This window comes from Brassica rapa, chromosome A08, assembly GCF_000309985.2.
Source record: "Brassica rapa cultivar Chiifu-401-42 chromosome A08, CAAS_Brap_v3.01, whole genome shotgun sequence".
Taxonomy (NCBI): Eukaryota; Viridiplantae; Streptophyta; class Magnoliopsida; order Brassicales; family Brassicaceae; genus Brassica; species Brassica rapa.
In genome coordinates this window covers 3956159-3977299 of record NC_024802.2, presented here as the reverse complement: position 1 = coordinate 3977299, position 21141 = coordinate 3956159, and the positions used below count along the sequence as shown (strand labels likewise).

Below are 21141 nucleotides of genomic sequence, written 5' to 3'. Positions count from 1 at the left end.
GAAAGTAATTTGACCAAAATGGAAGAGAATAAAATAAAAAAAAGAGATAAAAACCTATTTTGAGTAATTTACTAATTTCAATTGAAAGGAGGGAGAGATGGGGCCGCGCCTACTCTTATTAATTAAATAAATAAATAAAAAAGAAAACGGAAACTTTCCCGTCTCCTCTTTCTCTCTCCCTTCTCCTCGAAATCATTGTCGTCGTCGGGATTCAAACCTAACGACGGCGACGGTTAACAACATCGGAGGAGTTGTGGTGGTGGCGGCTCTATTTACTTTCAAGGAGCGTTTTAAAATTTCTCAATTCGAGACTTTCTTAATCGGAATTCACCCCGATCGTCGTGATTCCCCATGGATTTGTCGCTTCTCTAGGTACATACATCCCCTCTCTCTCTCTCTCGTTTTCATTACACGATAATGCCCTTTTCATGATTTAATCTTTGTTCGTTTGTTGAAGGTACAAATTAGGGTTTTTTTTTTTGCTTCGTTTGATCGATTTGGGGGTCCGTAGGAGAAGTTGAATTGTAGAAATGCCGTTGAAGAACATAGTACGCGAGCTTAGGGGTCGTAACAACAAAGCCAATGGTAGACGAGGAAGGTCTCACATTGCTCCAGAAGGATCTTCTCCTTCTCCATCAGCTGCTGATGATTGTTTATATCAGAGCGTTTGGGTTGATTTGCCTCCGGAGCTGCTTCTTGACATCATCCATCGAATCGAGTCTGGTCAGACCTCATGGCCGGGGAGGAGAGACGTTGTTGCTTGCGCCTCGGTTTGTAAGGCCTGGAGGGAGATGACTAAAGAAGTTGTTAAGGTTCCTGAGATCTCTGGTCTCCTCACTTTTCCAGTTTCATTAAAACAGGTTTATACTCTTTCTAGAACGTTCTTGTAATCGTTGGAAGTGATGAGCTAAAAGACATTGGGGGTTCTTGTCTCAGCCTGGCCCTAGAGATGATCCGATTCAATGCTTTATCAAACGGGAGAGAGCCACTGGGATATACCGTCTCTATCTTGGTTTAAGCCCTGGTAGTTTTAACTTCTCTTACTTCTTGTGAGTCTTGGGACTATGTGTTGTCATCTTAATGTCTGTATGGTTTCAGCGCTTACCGGGGACAAGAGTAAGCTCTTGCTATCGGCTAAGAGGGTAAGGAGGGCGACTGGTGTTGAGTTTATTGTATCTTTGTCTGGAAAGGACTTCTCAAGAAGTAGCAGTAACTATATTGGGAAACTAAGGTACCTTATTTGTCATCTTTGATCGTTTAATATCGCCATGACATTTATAACTTTCCTTCTTGTTGTTGGGTGGATAGATCGAATTTCCTTGGAACTAAGTTCACGGTTTACGAAAACCAACCTTCTCCGGTTGATTCCCGAAGATCATTTAACAAGAAACTATCACAGACGATGCGTGTGTCTCCATGGGTAACTTCATCTACTCACAGTTACAGCATGGCTTCGATCTTGTATGAGCTGAATGTCCTTAGAACCAGAGGTCCAAGAAGAATGCAATGTATCATGAACACTATCCCAGTTTCTTCTATTCAAGAAGGGGGACAGATTCATACTCCGACCGAGTTGTCAAACCTAGGAAGCAAGAAGAAGAGAGGGCTGATTGATTTCTGGTCAGGGAACTTGGGAGGAGAATCCGTCGTGAAGGAACCATTAGTCCTGAAAAACAAGTTGCCCAGATGGCACGAGCAGCTTCAGTGCTGGTGTCTTAACTTCAAAGGACGAGTCACGGTTGCCTCCGTGAAAAACTTCCAGCTAATGGCTGCTGCTGCAGAAGCAGGGAAGGACATGAACATCCCTGAAGAGGAACAAGAGAGAGTGATACTGCAGTTTGGGAAGATAGGGAAAGATACATTCACCATGGATTATCGTTACCCGATCTCCGCATTCCAAGCTTTTGCCATTTGTTTAAGCAGCTTCGACACAAAGCCTGTTCGATGAATGAACAACAAATGGAACATATCAATGTTATGATCTCTATTTGCAGTTATTGTGTGTTAAATGAATGTACATACATTCCTTCTTGGAGCAAACAGTCAGATCTTTTCCCATTCAACTTCATCCACTTAATCTAATCTATTAATTTAGAATCATACTTTTTATTTAGTTATTATTTAAATTTGGACCTAACGTGAGAAATAAGAGATAATTATCATTCCTTATATTTTGGTTATCTTATTATATAAAGTTTGGTTTTCAAAGTTGTTAATTAACACGATTGTGACATGTAGCAAATATATATTCAAAATTATGATATGTGTTAAACTATCTCCTAATTAAAAATATATATAATTAGATAATAACAAAAAAAAAAATTTGTAAAAAAGTAAATGTAAATATTATTTAATAATATTTTTTCTTTTTAAAAATCTTAAGCAGATAATTATGTGATAGTGGGTTTCCTTTTAATATATCGACATGTGTTAAAATCTCTCATGATTAAATATATATATGCTAAGATAATAAAAACGAATTTTAAAAATGATTTAATAGTAAGTATTAATTTCAAAAATTATTTAATAGTAGCTGTTTCTAGAAATTTTCCTTTTTGTTAATCCTAAACAAAAAAATATTTATAAAATAATTTATTTAATATTAATTTCCCTTTTCTAAAATCCTAAAGAAAAAATAATTGTAAACTATGATTTTTTTTTGACAGCAAAGAATTTACAAACTCATGTTGACTCTGTAAACCAGATCGGTAACTCTGCATCCATGTGAACGACAAAGGATGATTTTTTTTTTAGCATTGTAACATATGATTGAAATAACTAGGTTTCCTGATCTTCACATGTTTTTTTTTCTTCTTAAACTGATGTTGATTTTTTTGTCATAATTGTAATGATGATGTACGTTAGTTATTGCCACAATTACACTTTGGCGTTTGTACATATAGTCAAATAGATGTTATGCAGTTATTCTGCTGTACAAAAGTTAATGTGACTATTATGCTTATATGTGTTTGTTCTTATCGACAATATAAATTCGTTATATTGTTGTAGTTAAGTTAATGTTAATTTATTATGAATAATCGACTTTTCTATTTAGGTGAGATTTTCTGCATGTCCTTTCACATCTAAACTGATGTTCACATGATTTACCTTCTTTGATAGACAACAAATTGCTCTTGCAAAAGAATGCAGCTCCTTTTGAATGCATTACAATGTCTATATATCAAGATTTCCAAATTTACTTTTGAAGACAAGAATTATCTCATCAAAAAAGCAATGCTTACACCAAAGAATAAGGAATGAAAGGGTTGGTAAAATAGATAACTATATGTTAAAGTGCTTAGACGGTGAGCAAAAGGAACATTTGAGTTCTGATAGTATTGGTAACAACAAAGAAGAAGTTATAAATCAGCATATTCTATATCCCACAGATTTTTAAATATGTTAATTTTTTCAGGGATTCCAAATCACGAACTTGATCTCAAAATAGATGTTTCAGTCATGTTATTAAGGAATTTAAATCATCGAAAAGAAATTTGCAATGTAAAAATTTAACTAATAACTAGCCTAGACAACATGATTACTGAAGCAGAAAAATCCTAACCGAGATCAATAATCAACAGATTCTTATTCCTAAAACAAGTCTCACATCAACAGATGCAAGATGATCTCTCATGGACAATTGTACACTTCACTATCAAAGAGTCACAACAACTGCATGAATTCAGAATTTTTAAAGTAGACACAAAACATATCGACAATAGTGTTCTACAAAATATTGTATATCAAAAAAAATTCAGAAATATATGATATATAGAAAGAGGTTATAGTCACACTATTGATGCTAAGGTAGGGTATAGCGGGAAACAAATTTGATGGTTATCAAGCAATATATTTGATATTTAGCTGAATATCAATAATGCATATTGATTGGTGTCTAATATCTTGCATATTTACATTGTTTTGATCATTCATTCCTATACATTTTGATCATTTAGAATAGAATTGAGGCATTTTTTAGGTCCCTTTTGCATTGCATAAGTTTTTATTAGGTGTGGGAGTATCCATTGGAGTTCTTCGAAGTATTTGGAGGCATTTGGGATAAAAAAAAAAGGAGTAGGAAAGTGATCATTTGGGCGAGAAAGAGCACCAGAGGGGGTCTTTGCAGCGACCTATATCTTTGTTTACCCAAATAGCACTCTCATACCCTTTAACCCTCACCATTATTTGAAGCCAACATTATTTTGCTTGAGTGAGGCCTTTTTATTGATAGCATATCATGTGCAAAATTTTGAGAGTATTAGTATCGTCTAACATTAATTTTGATTTTTTTTGAATTTTCTTACACAATATAAATAATATAGATAGTTTACATCAATTCTATATGTTTTAATTAACTATAATATTAAAAATAATTTAAAGTGAACTATTTATAGAAAAATAAAAAAATTAATAGACTATTTTAAAACACCATTACTGAAGTAGTAATACTAATCACAATTTATGTAAGAAAATTGATTATTATACTAAAATAAGTCTTACACCAATATATACTAAAAAAATTTAAAAACTAATGTGAAAAATATTTTCATTCTTTTTATGTTTTTCGTAAAGTTAAAACATCAAAAAAGGTCCGTATCTAGTACATTATAACTCTCCTTCTACAAATAAAGTCTATTCACGGTTATACAATGATAACAATACTTCTCCTACGTGAAAACATTAATACGAGTTTGGATTATTCATAACTCTAACTTTGTATTTGAATCTTCGACTGTCCAAATAAAATTATGTCAATTACTTTTGCATTTGAATCTTGGACTCTTATTTATTATTCTTTACAATACACTAATAAAACAAATCTACACATACATCCAGGGCCGTCTTTTAGCACGTGCAAGTGGAGCGGTCGAACATGGTCCAAAATTTTAGAGGACTCATAATTTTTTTTTAGTAATAGCTATAAATTTAAAATCATGTATTTATTAAAAATCAGATAACTATATTTAATTTAATTTTCATATTTATTAAACAATATATGTAAATTACAAATTTGATTTTGTTTACATAACCAACAAAAATGCAATAAGTCAGGAAGAAATTAACATTATATCAATTATATATTTTGGAAAGTAAAAAATAGCTGTTGGTGTTTGATTTATTATTCAATGTAAATTTAGAAAGTTAATATTCTAATTTGATTATATTTAGGAAACTATATTAATTAGTGATTGTAAATAAAGAGGGAAATATATAATTTTTCAGCAACTTTTACAAAAAATAGTAAACACAAAAAAGAAACATTAGTCTAAGCATCTATCAAAGAATAAAACTGAGGAGTCTCCAATTTCTTGTTTAATCAAATCAAGAGTCCACGGTTTTTTTTCTAACCACTATCAAGATTCTATTGTTTTGTTTGTGTTTTTTTATAGATTATAACTCTTAACTGTAGATACAAAAAGAATCAAAAGAAAAAAAAACTGAAAAATTCATAGTCCCGAAAAGATGCTTTTCATAAGTTTTCAATTATAAAAGAAAAAAATGCTTCTTCCAATTAAATTAGATTGGTGTATTTATTATATATTACAATATTCTGTCAGAAAAAACATAAATTATTTTAGATTATTATAAAGGGTCTTATTTTTTTTTGAACAGGGTCTCCGTAAAGTTTGAGACGGCCCTGCATACATCATCATCATGCATTTTTCAGTAATGGACAATATATATGTGGATGATAGAATCCATCCATATTTATCATTGACACATGTTATAAAACATTGAAGTATATATATACGAAATATTGCAGATGTATTAATTAGTAGAGTAGATGTATTAAAATTTAGAATTAACAAATTCCGTATTATTAAAATTTAGAATATATTCATGAATAAAGGGAATGTGACAAACGATTGGCATGCTAATAATATTAACTAAAACAACCAAAATATTTCCTAAACTTATGCTAACAAAAAACATAAACGATTAATCTTTATCTTCCTAGAGAGTTTAAAAACCTAACAGAATAATAACAAATGGCAGTCTTTTTAATTTTCTTGGCCCAAAATATTAAGAATGACTTTTTGATCTTTTTAGAATTCAATTAGTAGTTAACCAAAAAAATTCAGTTATTAGTCCATTTTGATATAAATTCTCTAACCCAACTTTTATGTTTAATAATTATTATTGTTTTATAAAATAAATACGATCATTGTTTTCATATAAATTTATGTATTGAAAAATATATTAAGTTCATATCTATCAATCTATACATTTTCAAACTAAAATTTTACAATAAACTTTTATTACACAATTTAAGATTATCACACTTTACTTACTTTTTCTAAAATTTAAAATTAAATTAAAATTAAATTAAAATTTTAAGATTTTTCTAAGAATTTTAGATATTTTTAACTTCTATTTGAAAATTATTAATACTTTGATATATTTTGGGTATTAAATCAGGTACATGTTTAATAATCATTTCACAAAGATTTACACAAATACCCAAACACCTTAACCTAGGTATTGTCTTTTTTTAATTAAAACAAAACTACACCTTAACCTAGGTATTGTCTTTTTTTAATTAAAACAAAACTAGAGCTTGACCTGCACGTCTGTGTTGATGTTAAGTTTTTACTTTTTTATAAATTATATAATGACATTATAAATACATAGGTTATTTAGATATTTTTAGGTCCTTACAAGTCTATCATAATCCAAAATGATCCGATTCCGAACTTCGTCCAAAAATTTATAATATCCAAACAAAATTTAATTTTAAACCCTAAAATCTGATACTCAAAAACCGATCTGTACCCGAACAGTTACCTGAATGCTCATGTCTAACTGATTCTTTATACAAATAAAAAAATTATTAATCGATTGAATTCTTGTCATGAATTAATCAATTTCATTCAAACTTGTGAAATTATTTTGGTAAAAATTAAAATAAGTGTTGTCAAATTATTATGCTTAATATAGTTGATGAAGTAATTAGGAAGAGTGACAAAGAAGAGTTGCAAAAGATGTAATAAAAACACTTAAGAGTATGTAAGTTCTATTTTGTACTCTATAATAAATATAAATGAAGTAGAATTATTTGGAAAATACAATAAATAAATTGGTTTAAATTAGTTAAAATGAAGGAAGAAGATTGAAAAAATCAATTACAAATATATAAATATTATTTTGTACTTCAATTTTAATAGAATATATACAATAAATTACCGATTCTGACAATTTTTAAAATATCTCATATTTGGTTAGTTAAGCTTAGAATTTTTAGATTTGAATAAATACTTTACAAAATTGATTATGATTGGTTTAATCGATAGAATATTTATTTTGTATCCTATTAAACGATTATCTTCCTTATAAATAGGAATGTTGTATAAAGTTTTTAAAGCTAATATAATTTCTTTAAAAGAAAGCTAATTTCTTTTCCATTTATGTGATAGTATATATGAAATAAATATTATGGTTGTTAATCTAGATTATATATGTTATAGATCGAAGTCTTTTTGTTTTATGTGACAGCCAAAAATTAGGGTGGTGTTAAGCTAAGTTAGAGGTAAAGTGTTTGACATTGCAATATTCTTTGGAGCTGATTAAGCATTCATATATCTTCAATCCAATATATTACTAACATTCCGCATGTATCTACCTAACGATTTATTTTTGAAAAAATATAGTTAATTTAGTATTTTGTTAGAAAAAATGATTTTTGGTTGAGCTAATTAAGATTGTGTGTAGATTTTTTTATTTATCCAAACAATTGTTTGGTTTGGTTAATATGTAACACTTGACTTGGTTTTGTTAATAGTTATATGTAAATACTATTACTATACATATTACTAACAGTCCGCATGTATCAATCTAACGATTTATTTTAAGAAAAATATAGTTAATTTAGTATTTTGTTAGACAAAATGATTTTTAGTTGAGCTAATTAAGATCATGTGGAGATTTTTTATTTTCCCAAACAATTAATATATAACACTTGACTTGGTTTGGTTAATAATTATATGTAAATATTATTACTATACATAAAACTGAAAACAAATTAATTATTTGACATGGTTCGTTATATAGTACATTAGAATGTAATCGCAAATGAATTCAGTTTGGTTTCAATTTTATGTTTTTATATTTCGTGTGATTACATATGCAGAACTGGTGAAATTAATAATCATTACCTTTTTATGTAGATGAAGAAAATTCTGGCCACAAACTTAAATACGAAATGGATTTTAATGATTGATTGAAGGAGCATTGTTATTGTCAATGACATTCGGCTGTAAATTTCCTGTTTAAAACTACGCTAGGCGTTAGTCGGACGGTAATTCCGGATCTAGCAAGTTATCGAAAAATCAGAGATTAAGCGAGGTATACGCGGGGAGTAATTTTAATTATTATTTTAAAATTTAAATACATATAGCTATATATATGTGAAGTTAGGGAAAGAAACAAGTAAAAGTAATGTAACCCCATGGTAAATGGACAGGTGTTAGTTTATTTGTACCGGTGATTGAAGCCCATAAGGTACTTTTTGGATATTTTTGTGCGTTTTTTATGTGAATGGCATAATTGTAATAAAGTCATATTTTCCTTGCGTTTTATTTAGGTTTTCTGCAAAACTATTTTCGTCGCCTTCAACAAAGATTTGTCAAAAACCACAAATTTTATAAGCTTTTCTTGTTGTTTATGCATCAAACTCATAGATCTACTTTCCAGCATGCGATTTAAACACCTAAAACTTTAAAAAGAATGAATTTTTTGATCAATCCGATTTCTTGGCCGAGGATGATGAAATCGCCACGGTGGACCTCCGACGAGCGTATCGGCGCTGCGTAATCGGGTTCCACGGGCGCGTTTTTCGAACAGAGGTAAATATTAAAAAACAAATAGGGTTAATTCAAAATTGTACTTCTTAAACTATTTATTATACCAAAGCGTTATTAGTATTAGGTTTCGATGGCTACTTAATGACTTCCATCTAATAAGACTTGGTTAAATTCTACATTCGATGCAATATATGATACAAAGACGTACGTATACATGCAGTTTATGGACAAAATGAGCTTTTAATTCCTAGTATTTGGAATATGCATCTTTAATATTCAAGTATTTGTTTATCAAAAAAAAAAATCTTTAATATTCAAGTATTACTTCTGTAATTTTTTTTCAATTAACTGTTGACCGCACATATATAGAAACAAAACAGTCAACCATTAATAAACGAAAATAATTTAATAGTTTCCTTCTTTTTAATTGTGGACTATTTTATCTTAATTTTGTATAGTCAACGTTTAGTCCAAAAATAAATAAGCTGAATAATTTGAATATTAAATATGCTGATTGAAAATATTTAAAGAATAAAAAACCAGTTTTTTTCCTTTATAATCGACATAAGTTCTTAAATCAAAGAATCATTCAAAGAGAACATTACAAAGAATTACCCAAAGAAATCATTGCATTATTGTGTTCTTGGATCAAAATTTCAGAAATATACAATATAGAGAGCATTACACTATTGTGTTCTTGAATTGAAATTTCTGAAATATTTAATAAAGCGAGCATTGCAAAGAATCATCTAAAAACAATTTATCGAAAAACTATGTTTAGGGGTAATTTCATTGCGATATAAGATTAAAATCCACCAGATCTAAGATCACAAGATGATCAAGAGATTCCAAGCTTTGTTGCTGGTTCATGGAAAGATGGCCGTTGGAGAAATATATCAAAAATATTCACATAGGCCTTGATTGGTGCAAGTGATGATAAATCATTAGTAGTATGATATATAAGCAGTATGCTTTCATTTATATATTTAATAAAATGATTGGTAGAGCAGTAAATGATTCATATATAAAATTATCATAAAAATTAATATATGGTATATAATTTTTTTATTTCTAAATTAATATTATAGATATTGATAATATATAAATATATGTTGTTCTATGTTTTGTTACTATAGATTGTGAATCATATATAATTATATAAATGATATTATATTTTAAATGTAAAATATTATTATTTCAAAAAAATTAAATACATTTTAATAGAAAATTTTATTTTTAAAATTATAAATTTATTTTTTTCGATATAAACATAATTTTTGGATATTATTTGATAAAATAAATTAATTATATGTAATTACTTTTTTTATTTTTCTATCTATTTTATTTGTAAATGCTCTGCTAAAAGCTTCATTTGAGAGCATTGAGGAGAGAGCATTAGCATTTTGTAAATGTTTTTTAAATGCTAATCTAAAAATTGTTGATTGGATAATAAATAGTATAATGTTTATGCTAATGTTTTACCAAATCATATATAATTGATTTTTTAACTTGATTTGCATGATCTGATGCTTGCTAGTGTATCCGAAGATGATAGATAATTATTCTGAATATTTTAGTGTCCTTCTTGAATGGTGTAATCCGTGTTCGAAAACGCGGGCGAGTTGACGATTACTCGGACGCGTATACGGTAAGCGGAGCATGGCCGTGGCGAAAAAGGTCTGATCGGGTGCTCTGTGCGGTAAGACGAATTGTTTCCGCCTATCCAGGGTATTTGTGAAACGCGGGCGCCTAGATCCAAAACGTTTTACGCAATTAAGCCCAAGATCCTTTGGTCTGAATCCTAATCAAAGCATTTGTCACGAAATCAAGAGAAGAAGTGAGAGGTGGAGACAAAATCCAAAGGGGATTGAGAGTTCCAAACAAAATAAAGTTGAATCTTGTTCCTGCATCGTCTATCTTCTTCTGTTTCACGAAACTGATGAAGAAGAAGACTTATTTACAAGTCTACCATCCACTAAAAACAAAAGAAATATTAAATAAAATAAAAAAATTAACGTAACACTTTTCAAACTCTAGATAAATTGAATCAAACCACATTAGTGTCCACTACACCACGTTTACAACTCGGTTATCTTACAAAAATTTAATATATAATACGCCACATTGCTTATATAGTAACATATTACATATACCCTTATATATATATATTGAAATGTACATGTAATAGGCTTGAAAATTAGGCTCCGCGTACTCCCCGTTTAATCTCCGATTTTTCGATAACTCGCTAAGCTTAGACCAGCCGCCCGACTCACGCCTAGCGTAATTTTGAACATGGGGTGTAATATATGTTTAATACCAAAAATGGCTAGTCTGACTCGTATGACGAAATCAAGACCATTTAATTGCGTGTGGTGTTCTCTACAAGATAATTTCGAAGGTATTGTGTGAAAGTTTAAAAAAAATTCCTACCAAATCTATTACTGGACACATTTTACTATTGTCGCAGGGCGGCTAATTGTTGGAACCCAAAATTATAAGTCTTTGGACTATATAATGTTTTGCTATAATATGAAAATATGTGAAAATATCTTTTGCACACGTCTCCAAAAAGACATTCTATTATGAAGTTTCAAAAACTCTATATTTGAAGTTTCAAGATGTTCTTCTCCAAAAGAAAAACTCCAAACTTAACTTCAAAACTATTTGTACTTTATATTATGGTCCTTATACTTGTCATCATTAATTTAAATTCATAAAACTTTTGTAAATAACTAAGCACATACATAAAAATATTACAACATTATTAATTAATAAAATTTTATATTAAAATATAAATTTTAAATCAAATAACATAATTAATACTAAACTTCAAAAAAAATATTGTATTATTCCATAAAGTTATTTTCGTAACGCATATATGATATTAATATTCAATGAATTCATTCGATCTTAATAAGAAAGAATTGTACGAAAAAGACACTAAAACAACAACAGCAGCAACTATATTCGGTTACACAAAATTTGTTTGGACAATATTTTGAAGATTTTGGAGGTTCCGGATCAAATTAACTGACTATTAGTATTGTTGTAATATTTATTTTTGTGTAATAGTTATGTCTTCATGTAACTTTCTTAAAAGCTTTTTGTTGTTAGGTTTCTTTTGTATTGTTGTTGTCTAAATCTAGTTTTAAAATATTTTAAATTTAATTTAATTTTTTTGTGTAAAACTTAAATTTATTAAAAAATGAAATTTTTATTAGATATAATTTTTTTAAGCATTAATACGATAAATAATAAAATATTTAAGAATTATAAATGTGATGTGTAATTGTAGGGACCAAAATGCAAATAAAAATATGAAACCTTCAAATTTGAAGTTTTCAGAGTGAAACTTCAAATATGAAGTTTTTTGCTCTCCAAAAAGGAACTTCAAAACTTCAAATTTGAAGTTTTGAGTAGTGAAACTATATATTTGAAGTTTCACTATTCAAAACTTCAAATTTGAAGTTTAATATTTTTGTTTGCATTTTGGTCTCTATATTCACACACCCCCTTTATGATTCATAAATATTATATCATTTATTGTTTTAATCCTTAAAAGTATTATATCTCATAAATATTTTAAATTTTGTTTACAGATTTTAAATTTTACACATAAAATTAAATAAAACTTTAAAATAAAATTTAAAATATTTTAAGTTAGATTTAGACAACAATAATATACAAAAAAGCTTAACAAAAAGATTTTAAGAAATTACATGAAGACATAACTATTACACAAATTTAAATATTACAACAACACTAATAGTCACGTAAGTTTGATCCTAAACCTTCAAATTTTCAAATATTATCCAATATTTTGTGTGTAATTGAAGATGGTTGTTGTTGTTGTTTTGATGTCTTTTTCGTACAATTATTTCTTGTTCATATCAAATATATTCACGAGTATTAATATCATCGAAAAGAAATTAGTCTTTAAGCAATATTGTACGTTTATGTTTTACTTTCTTGTTCCGATCTAATGTATTTACAAGTATCAATATTACCTGATTTCAATAACTTTTAGCTCGTAATCTACAAAGTAAAAATGAGGAGAGATATTTTTATTTCGAAATGCACTAATAGATCATATATGCATATATGAAAATCATTTTATGAAATAATATGGTATTTTGTTTGAAGTTTAATATTAATTAAGTTATTTTTAATTAAATTTTTATATTTAATAGAATATTTTATTAATTAATATTGTTGTAATATGTTTATATATGTGCTAGTTATTTACAAAAGTTTTATAGATTTAAATTAGTTATGAAAACTATAAGGACCATATTATAAAATATAAATAGTTTTGAAGTTGAGTTTGAAGTTTTGATTTTGGAGAAGAACACATTTAAACTTCAAATATAGAGTGTGGAAACTTCAAAATAGAGTTTATTTTTGGAGATGCTTTAAATGAAAAGTCTTTCACTTAAATAAAATGGAAGAGTAAAGAGTCTCACATTGCATATAACAAGAAAATTCTTGTAGTATAAATATGGTACTCACTTATCAAGGTTCAATAGTTTGTGGGGACAATATGGAGAAGGAGTGAGATGGCCCATTATGCAAACCACACACGCACGCGCCGCCTCCAGGCTGGATTTGAGTCTTAGGTCTTGGTGAATGTGGACTCTCGCCCACAATAAGATGTTTTTTTGGGAGCAAATACATATCAAGATTTTTGGATAATTTCTTAGATAAATCCTAACGGACTGAGTCTAAATTATCGAGATAAATATAAACATTTTAGATTATGTCAAGATAATTACGGGAAAACTTCCAGATAATTATTGGAATAATTCCCGATCCTCTCTTGCACGATAAACATGAATAATTCCAAAAATTTTCTTTACTTTATCGTTATCTTTGGCTTGTCGGCCAAGTATATTTCTCATATAAATAAGTATCTACCCTCTTCATTATTTCACACGCAAAAACGCAATTAGCTTCTAGTTCCAGCAAAATCCTAGTCGTCTTTTAAATAAGTCTCGAAAGTATAGCATAGTATAACATATATTCTATTTTCGGGTGCAGCGAAACAGTCTCATCGTGGTTGTATTATGGGATTCATAATCGCATCCAAACCGTCTCACATTATAGGCGATTCATTGAGTTAAGAAAATAGATCAAATCTTGATTCCTCGAATTCGTCTATTTTTTTAACGGTTTTATAAATGTTTTCTACTAGTTATTATCGTTTTACTCAATTTTTGTTTCGTGATTTTTAATTAGTATTTTCGCGGTCCTACACTAATTCGTCAATAAAACTTTTATGAATTGCAAACAAATTTATGCAAAAAAAAAACTTCTTGCAATCAAAACAGATATAAATAGACCTATGATAAGTTGGAGTGCTCGTTTATTAAGAATCATCTTTTAATATATATGGGATTTTCACTTATATTAGATTATACTTGGATAACATCTTTTAAATAGAAGGTCCTCCTCATTGGTCAACCGAGGGGACAAGTTGTGCCAAAAGAAATAGATATTTTATCTAATTTTCTTGTAATACTTTGTACAAAAGCTCTCATCGTGAGGAATGAGAGAAACATTTAACAGGTCTAAAAATATCAAGGGGTAATCTAGCTATCTCCCATCTTTTTTTTCGGATGACAAATTATTTTGTTCTAAAGCCAATCAAGAGCAATGTCAAGTAATTTTGTAGATTTTAAAACTATACGAAGATGTTTCAAGTCAGCTGCATCTATCTAATCTATTAATTTATTATCTTATTTTTATCTAATATAAATAAGTCATATATAGTACGACCATTAATTAGTAACATAACAACCTAACCTAAATTTACACAAATATAATATTTTTCTAACAAAATTAAAAAAAAAATACATCTAAATAATTATACTCCCAATAAAAGTCATTATTGGTATACATTATACAATTACCATCAATACTATTAAAAGGGAAGCAGTCATAAAAAATCTACCTATAAAAATTGTTTGGACTCTTTTATTAGACTAATAGTATTAAGTATTATGGTCTACCTTATATCTACTAACTAACATAATATCTGACGTAATCTACTTTCTTTAAACAATTTTAAGTATACTTTCATCTATTATATATTAAAGCATTTTAATAGATCAATTATATTGACGGTAACCATGTATTTTAACCAACATCTTTATGATAAGAATTGCCTTTTTCTTGAAAGCTCGCTCCAACATCTCTATTGCATATGTATTCCTCCTATTTTTTTAAATGTCACTGCATATGAACACGTATACTACTATACTAATTACAGAACTATCAAGATATATTTCACCATTCTATTAAATCATTTCTTTTAGGGCAAACGACCTATTTCCACACCAGAAGTATCATATAGTAACTGTTACCCACGATCTTTTAACCTCGTCTCAATTGCACATATGAAAACTTATCAAACCTATTTCCCCCCGATTCAAATGATCCAAACCCGAATCCACATAGCTTCGGTTATTCATTGATTTATTGGTTTGTAACAGGTAAATCGAACCAAAAGACAAAATACAATTCGACCAGAGGGATCCGACTTTGTTCACCCGGTTTTGAAGCCATCTCGCGGATCTGTGTATCTCCCTACCTGCAAACAAACAGAACACATACAATAGTTGAAAACACATGAAAGATTTTCCAAATTTTTATGTTTTCTTCATAAATTACTATACCAACAACAGCTTGGCTTGGAAGAAACTCGATAATCCCATCGTTTGCAACAACAAAGAACACTCATCACTCTAGCTCCACGCGCTTTCACCCTCTCACATCCATCTTTCATAGAAGGCGTTTGATCGTAAGACAAATCCTCAACTAGAATCAAGTGAGTGTGGATAGTAACCTTGTTTAGAGAACAGAGTAAGCCATTTTAAAATTGAGAGAATAGAGTAAGCCATTTTAAAATTGATGATCCGAGAGGCTTCCGAACGACGATGGCGTCTTCTCCCTTGGCGTCTCCTTGTCCATGAGAACCTCTCAATATTTACACACACACACAAAAGAGGCTACGAGGACCTCTAGCTCTGTTAGAACAAGCAATGTCTAAGGAAAGAAAGAGAAGGGTATTCGTCAGATTCAACAATGGCATCAGACAATGTGTAGAGCTTTGCAGATTTCATATTGTTCAAAAGGAGGAAGACGAGATTCACAGCCACATACATAATTTTTGTCTTTCCAATAAAACAGAAGAATGATTTGGGGGAAACAAAAAGCTCAGAACTTTTTTCTGGGTTTTCTCTTTCTTGTGCTGTTGTTCGAATTCTTCTTCTTCTTCCTCAACATTATGTGACTTCAGTTTTCTGGGTAAACCTCGGTTAGTAAATCAGGTTATATATATTTTGGTTTAGCACTTTTAATTGCGTCATTTTTGGTTTAGTTAGGTTATCTATTAATTAGATTACAAATAGATAAATAGTAAATCGATTTAAATCGGCTAGGTGTAGGTTTTGGTTCCGACGAAAGTTTTATGTGGATTCGGGTTTCGATCTTTCAAATCGGGGGGAAATCAGTTTGATAAGTTTTCATGTATGCAATTAAGACGAGGTTGAAAAATCGTGTGTAACTGTTACTATATGATACTTCTGGTGTGGAAATATGTCGTTTTCCCTTTCTTTTAAATGATGCTTCTATTTCCGTGAAACCAACCATTGAAATTCAAAATATCTTTGTATTATGAATCTCTCTTGACTGATCGACATAACCAAATATTCTACATTAAAATATCTCATCAACAAACTAACAGACTAATACTTCAAAACATATATGCACATCAGCACATAAGATATTCCTTTTAAATATACTCAAACCCAATAATCAAGCAACCTAAATTTTAACTATGTAGAATCAAAACAACATATATTTTAATTAACAATTTATAATCTTCTCAATTACGGTTTAAACCTAGCTTTAGATTCTACGTAAAATATTACAAATAGGCCATTATAATTTTAAAGGATATAATTTTTAGCAATATAACTTTCATTACTCTATTTATCAATTTTTTTTAAAATAAGATTTTTCTGGATTTTTATCGGTTAAACGATGTTGGTTCACGGGTTAATGACATGTTTTTACTTATATCAATTTTTTAATTAATAGGTTTTCATTAAATTTGAATTTTGTAGAAACATATAAATTGGGTTCTATGAAGAACATAAGCCAATCCAAATTATATACGGTCACCGGGTTTACCGGTTCGACCGCATGTCCCAATCGAATATAAAAACACTGCTTATATCTTAATTTATCTATAAATTGCATATGTATCCCATATATAAGAGTTAAATAATTTGTAAAAATATAATTTTTTCTTTGTACCAATTAAATGTAGATCGACTATTACTCCCCAATATTTGGTTTCGGTTCAGGTTTTTTTGTTTTGGTGTTTTTGGTTTTATAAACGTAGGAACCATTCATGTATTTATAAAATTATTTTTTCAACTTGGTTATTTCGGTTTTTAGTTCAGTTCAGTAGTAAAGTTGGAACTGGCTAACATACAAAAACATTTGGATCCAATTATGTTCTGGCTCAATTCTTATTTTCCAGACAATTACATATTTATAGATAAAAATATCAGATAATTTGGAGTTTTCAGTTTAAATATCAAATTACAGATAATTCAGATAATTTTTAATAGTTTGAATAAAATATTCAGTAATTGAGTTTTTTTTTTGGTTAATTCGGTTTATAAATAATATTTAAGGATATTTAGTTATTTAGAAATTAGATATAATAAATATTTGTAAGTATATAATTTCTATTTTAAAAATTTAGGTACTCATTTGGTTTAGGTTTTTTAGTTTCAATTTTTTTGGTTCTAGAAATATACTATTTACTCGGTTATCTATGAAATTCAGTTCTATTCGATTTTTTTTTAGTTTGGTACGGTTTAATTCTCGGTTTTGGATATATGTGGCCAAACTTATACACTATATATAGATTTTTTAATAAGATTTTTTTTAAATTTTGAAAAGCGCGGGTCAAAATCTAGTTGACATTTATAAATAAATAATAGTTTTAGATGCTTATGTCAGATTTCTATCTAATAAAAAATAGTATATGAGTGTTTATGATGACAAAAAAGGAAAAATTGTTTTTTTAAGCAAAAAAAATGGTAACAATGTCTCATTCGACTAATCTCATATACTATATATTCCGTTAGACTAATTATTTTAAAAAGAAAATAATAGCCTTAATTTCAATTATAATTTCGAAATTACAATTAAAAAACAATGGTTAAATATTAAAACATGATAAATAATTAAAGTAATTAAAATAAAAGAAAACATTAAAAATCCTCAAATAAAAAAAAAAACAAAAACCTAAACCTATACTCTATGTCCCACGATTTTTTTGCTTTATTTTTTTTTCTGAAAAATCAATTTTTTCATATCACATGAGTCATCCTATGAAAATCCACGCCTGCCCAGAATTACATGCACAGTGTTGAAATTTTCTTGTAAGCTTTTCTTTAGTAGCCTACATAATTGTTTAATAAATTGTTTTCTCCGGAAATTGCAACTTGGATCTCTTGTAATGTACAATATGCAAGAAATTGCATAGCCTAAAATTTGAACTCTAGATCTAAAAATTGCATAGCCTAAGATTTAAACTCTAGACCTGGATGTAAAAATCTTTAAACCTTAAACATTACGATACAATGCTTTCACCTACTAACTGTGGTCTTTTAGGGTTTTGGGAGAAAATGAGAGAGAAGCAAAAAAAAAAAAAACACTTGTAGTTTACAGTTTAATCATTGAGTGACAATAAATGGAATAGATAATGTTTGCCTGTCTTTGTGCCAACTATATTTAATAACGTGTTGCTACTTACCCTCCTTATTTAATTCAAATCTTCCCCTTTACAAATTATAGCTTTCTTCTACACATTTTCAAGTTTTCTCAGCAACTAAATTAAGCAAAGTCTTTCACCAAGAAGTTCCAATGGCTGATCCCATCATATCAAGCTCTCCATTGTTGGATGATAATGTAAATGACAGAGGAAGCATAAGCTTCTCTTGGGTTCAAAAATTGATCGACGTGGAAGAATCAAAGGCTCAAATCGTTTACTCTCTTCCAATGATATTCACAAATCTTTTCTTCTATTGTATCCCTTTAACCTCTGTGATGTTCGCTTCTCACCTCGGCCAGCTCGAGCTTGCCGCTGCAACCCTCGCCAATTCTTGGACAACCGTCACCGGTTTTGCGTTCATGGTACCATTCCGCTCTTCACCTCAAGCTCCTTATTTAACATTTGGTATTGATATTTAATTAGCTGCATAAATGACTAGAACCCACTTCATCCATTTATGTAGGATTAGTTATTCGAATTTACAAATATTTCTTTCTTGTTTAGTTGTTTATGGCAATTTTAATAAAACATATTAATCGTCGTAAGTGATGTGAAAAAAAACTAATAACCCAGTTTTCTTGTTATTTAAGACGTTTAAAGTGACATGTGGAGGATTTTGTACGAAAGAAATCACTAATGGTGATTTAATACATGTGGATTGTTTAAAATAGAAGTTAATGTCCTTTATTTTTCAGGTTGGTTTAAGTGGAGCACTGGAGACATTATGTGGACAAGGCTTTGGTGCAAAAAGCTACAGAATGTTAGGGATTCATCTACAATCATCTTGCATAGTCTCATTAGTCTTCACCATCTTCATCTCCATCTTGTGGTTCTTCACAGAATCAGTTTTCGGACTTATCAGACAAGATCCTAACATCTCAAAACAAGCTGCAATATATATGAAATACCAAGCTCCCGGGTTACTCGCTTACGGATTCTTACAAAACATACTGAGATTTTGCCAAACACAATCAATCGTTACTCCATTAGTTGTCTTCTCATTTGTTCCCTTGGTGATTAATATCGGCATATCCTATGTTCTGGTTTATTTAACTAGCCTTGGGTTCATTGGTGCTCCAATAGCTACATCTATTTCATTGTGGATAGCTTTCCTTTCTCTTGGGACTTATGTGATCTGTTCCGACAAGTTTAAGGATACATGGACCGGATTTTCACTGGAATCAATCCGTTATGTAGTAACAAACTTGACATTAAGTCTCCCTTCTGCTGCTATGGTGTGGTAGGTCGGATCAATAATTATTGTCATCTGCTTATAATTCCATATATATGCTTCTTAAATCTAAAGAGACTATGTTATTGCAACAGCTTGGAATATTGGGCGTTCGAGATCCTTGTGGTCTTGGCAGGACTGATGCCGAACCCGGAAATAGCCACCTCTCTGGTAGCTATATGGTAAGTTTTATATTACTATTTAGTTTATTAATTTTCTGTTTCACTCTAACAAAAGTAGCATATTGCTGCGTAAATATTAAATTAATTCAGCGTCAACACGGAAGCAATTAGCTACATGTTAACATATGGACTTAGCGCAGCTGCAAGGTTAGTAATCTCATGAGTCATGAAAATTATGTATTTTCCTCTCATTAATATATTGTTTCGAAAATGTAAAACTTAAAAATGCTGCAGTACTCGTGTGTCGAACGAACTTGGAGCAGGAAATGTAAAAGGTGCAAAGAAGGCGACTTCTGTTTCCACCAAGTTGTCGTTAGTTCTTGCTCTTGGCGTAGTGGTTACTTTATTTGTAGGTCATGATGGTTGGGTTGGGTTATTCAGCAATAGTCCTTTAATTAAAGATGAGTTTGCATCATTGAGATTCTTCCTTGCTGCCTCTATAACTCTTGATTCGATCCAAGGTGTTCTATCAGGTAATAAAAGAGGGCCCAATAAAAGATCCAAGAAAGCCTCTTTCTTTCTCGATGAATCGAAGGCAAAAAGAAACCTCCCTTTTTATTGCTTACAGGAGTGGCCAGAGGATGCGGATGGCAAAGGGTAGTCACGGTTGTAAATCTAGGAACATTCTACTTCATTGGAATGCCTATTGCAGCCTTCTGTGGTTTCAAGTTGAAGTTATATGCCAAGGTAACTGCATTACTCTCTTATGAATTGATTGATGATAAAGAAAAATTTATGGTTTTGTGTTTATTTTGGAGCTATTATTTTGGTGAAAACAGGGTTTGTGGATTGGTTTGATATGTGGGTTATTTAGCCAATCCTCATCTCTCTTACTTATGACAATTTTCCGGAAGTGGACAAAGCTGAATTCTTCGGTCTGAAATAAGTTCAATTTTCTACAGAGGCACATTTAAAGAATAGTTTGGATTGTTATATACGTGAAGATGATAATGCCATTGTGCCGACAAAAAAAATATTATGTTAATTGCTTCTTATTTTTTTCAAATCTATCTATGTTTATTGGTATTTGGTACCTAGAGAGAAAATCTGGTTACTCTTCTCAAAATGGGATTG

General features: G+C 29.7%; 2 protein-coding genes across 2 annotated transcripts; both read left to right on the top strand.

Annotated features, from left to right (window-relative positions):
- Positions 1–127: 127 nt before the first annotated feature.
- LOC103847942 (tubby-like F-box protein 6) lies at positions 128–2100 on the top strand. The gene is made up of 5 exons (XM_009124953.3): positions 128–372; positions 458–860; positions 937–1024; positions 1099–1231; positions 1309–2100. Exons 2-5 carry the CDS (start codon positions 531–533, stop codon positions 1946–1948), a joined length of 1191 nt encoding a protein of 396 aa, XP_009123201.1. The 5' UTR covers positions 128–372; positions 458–530; the 3' UTR covers positions 1949–2100.
- A 10996-nt stretch (positions 2101–13096) lies between these two features.
- Positions 13097–21093, top strand: LOC103847941 (protein DETOXIFICATION 19). The gene is made up of 7 exons (XM_009124952.3): positions 13097–19016; positions 19350–19894; positions 19981–20067; positions 20158–20214; positions 20302–20540; positions 20636–20754; positions 20847–21093. The coding sequence occupies exons 1-7, from the start codon at positions 18747–18749 to the stop codon at positions 20946–20948; spliced, it is 1419 nt and encodes a 472-aa protein (XP_009123200.1). The 5' UTR covers positions 13097–18746; the 3' UTR covers positions 20949–21093.
- The last annotated feature ends 48 nt before the right edge of the window (positions 21094–21141 follow it).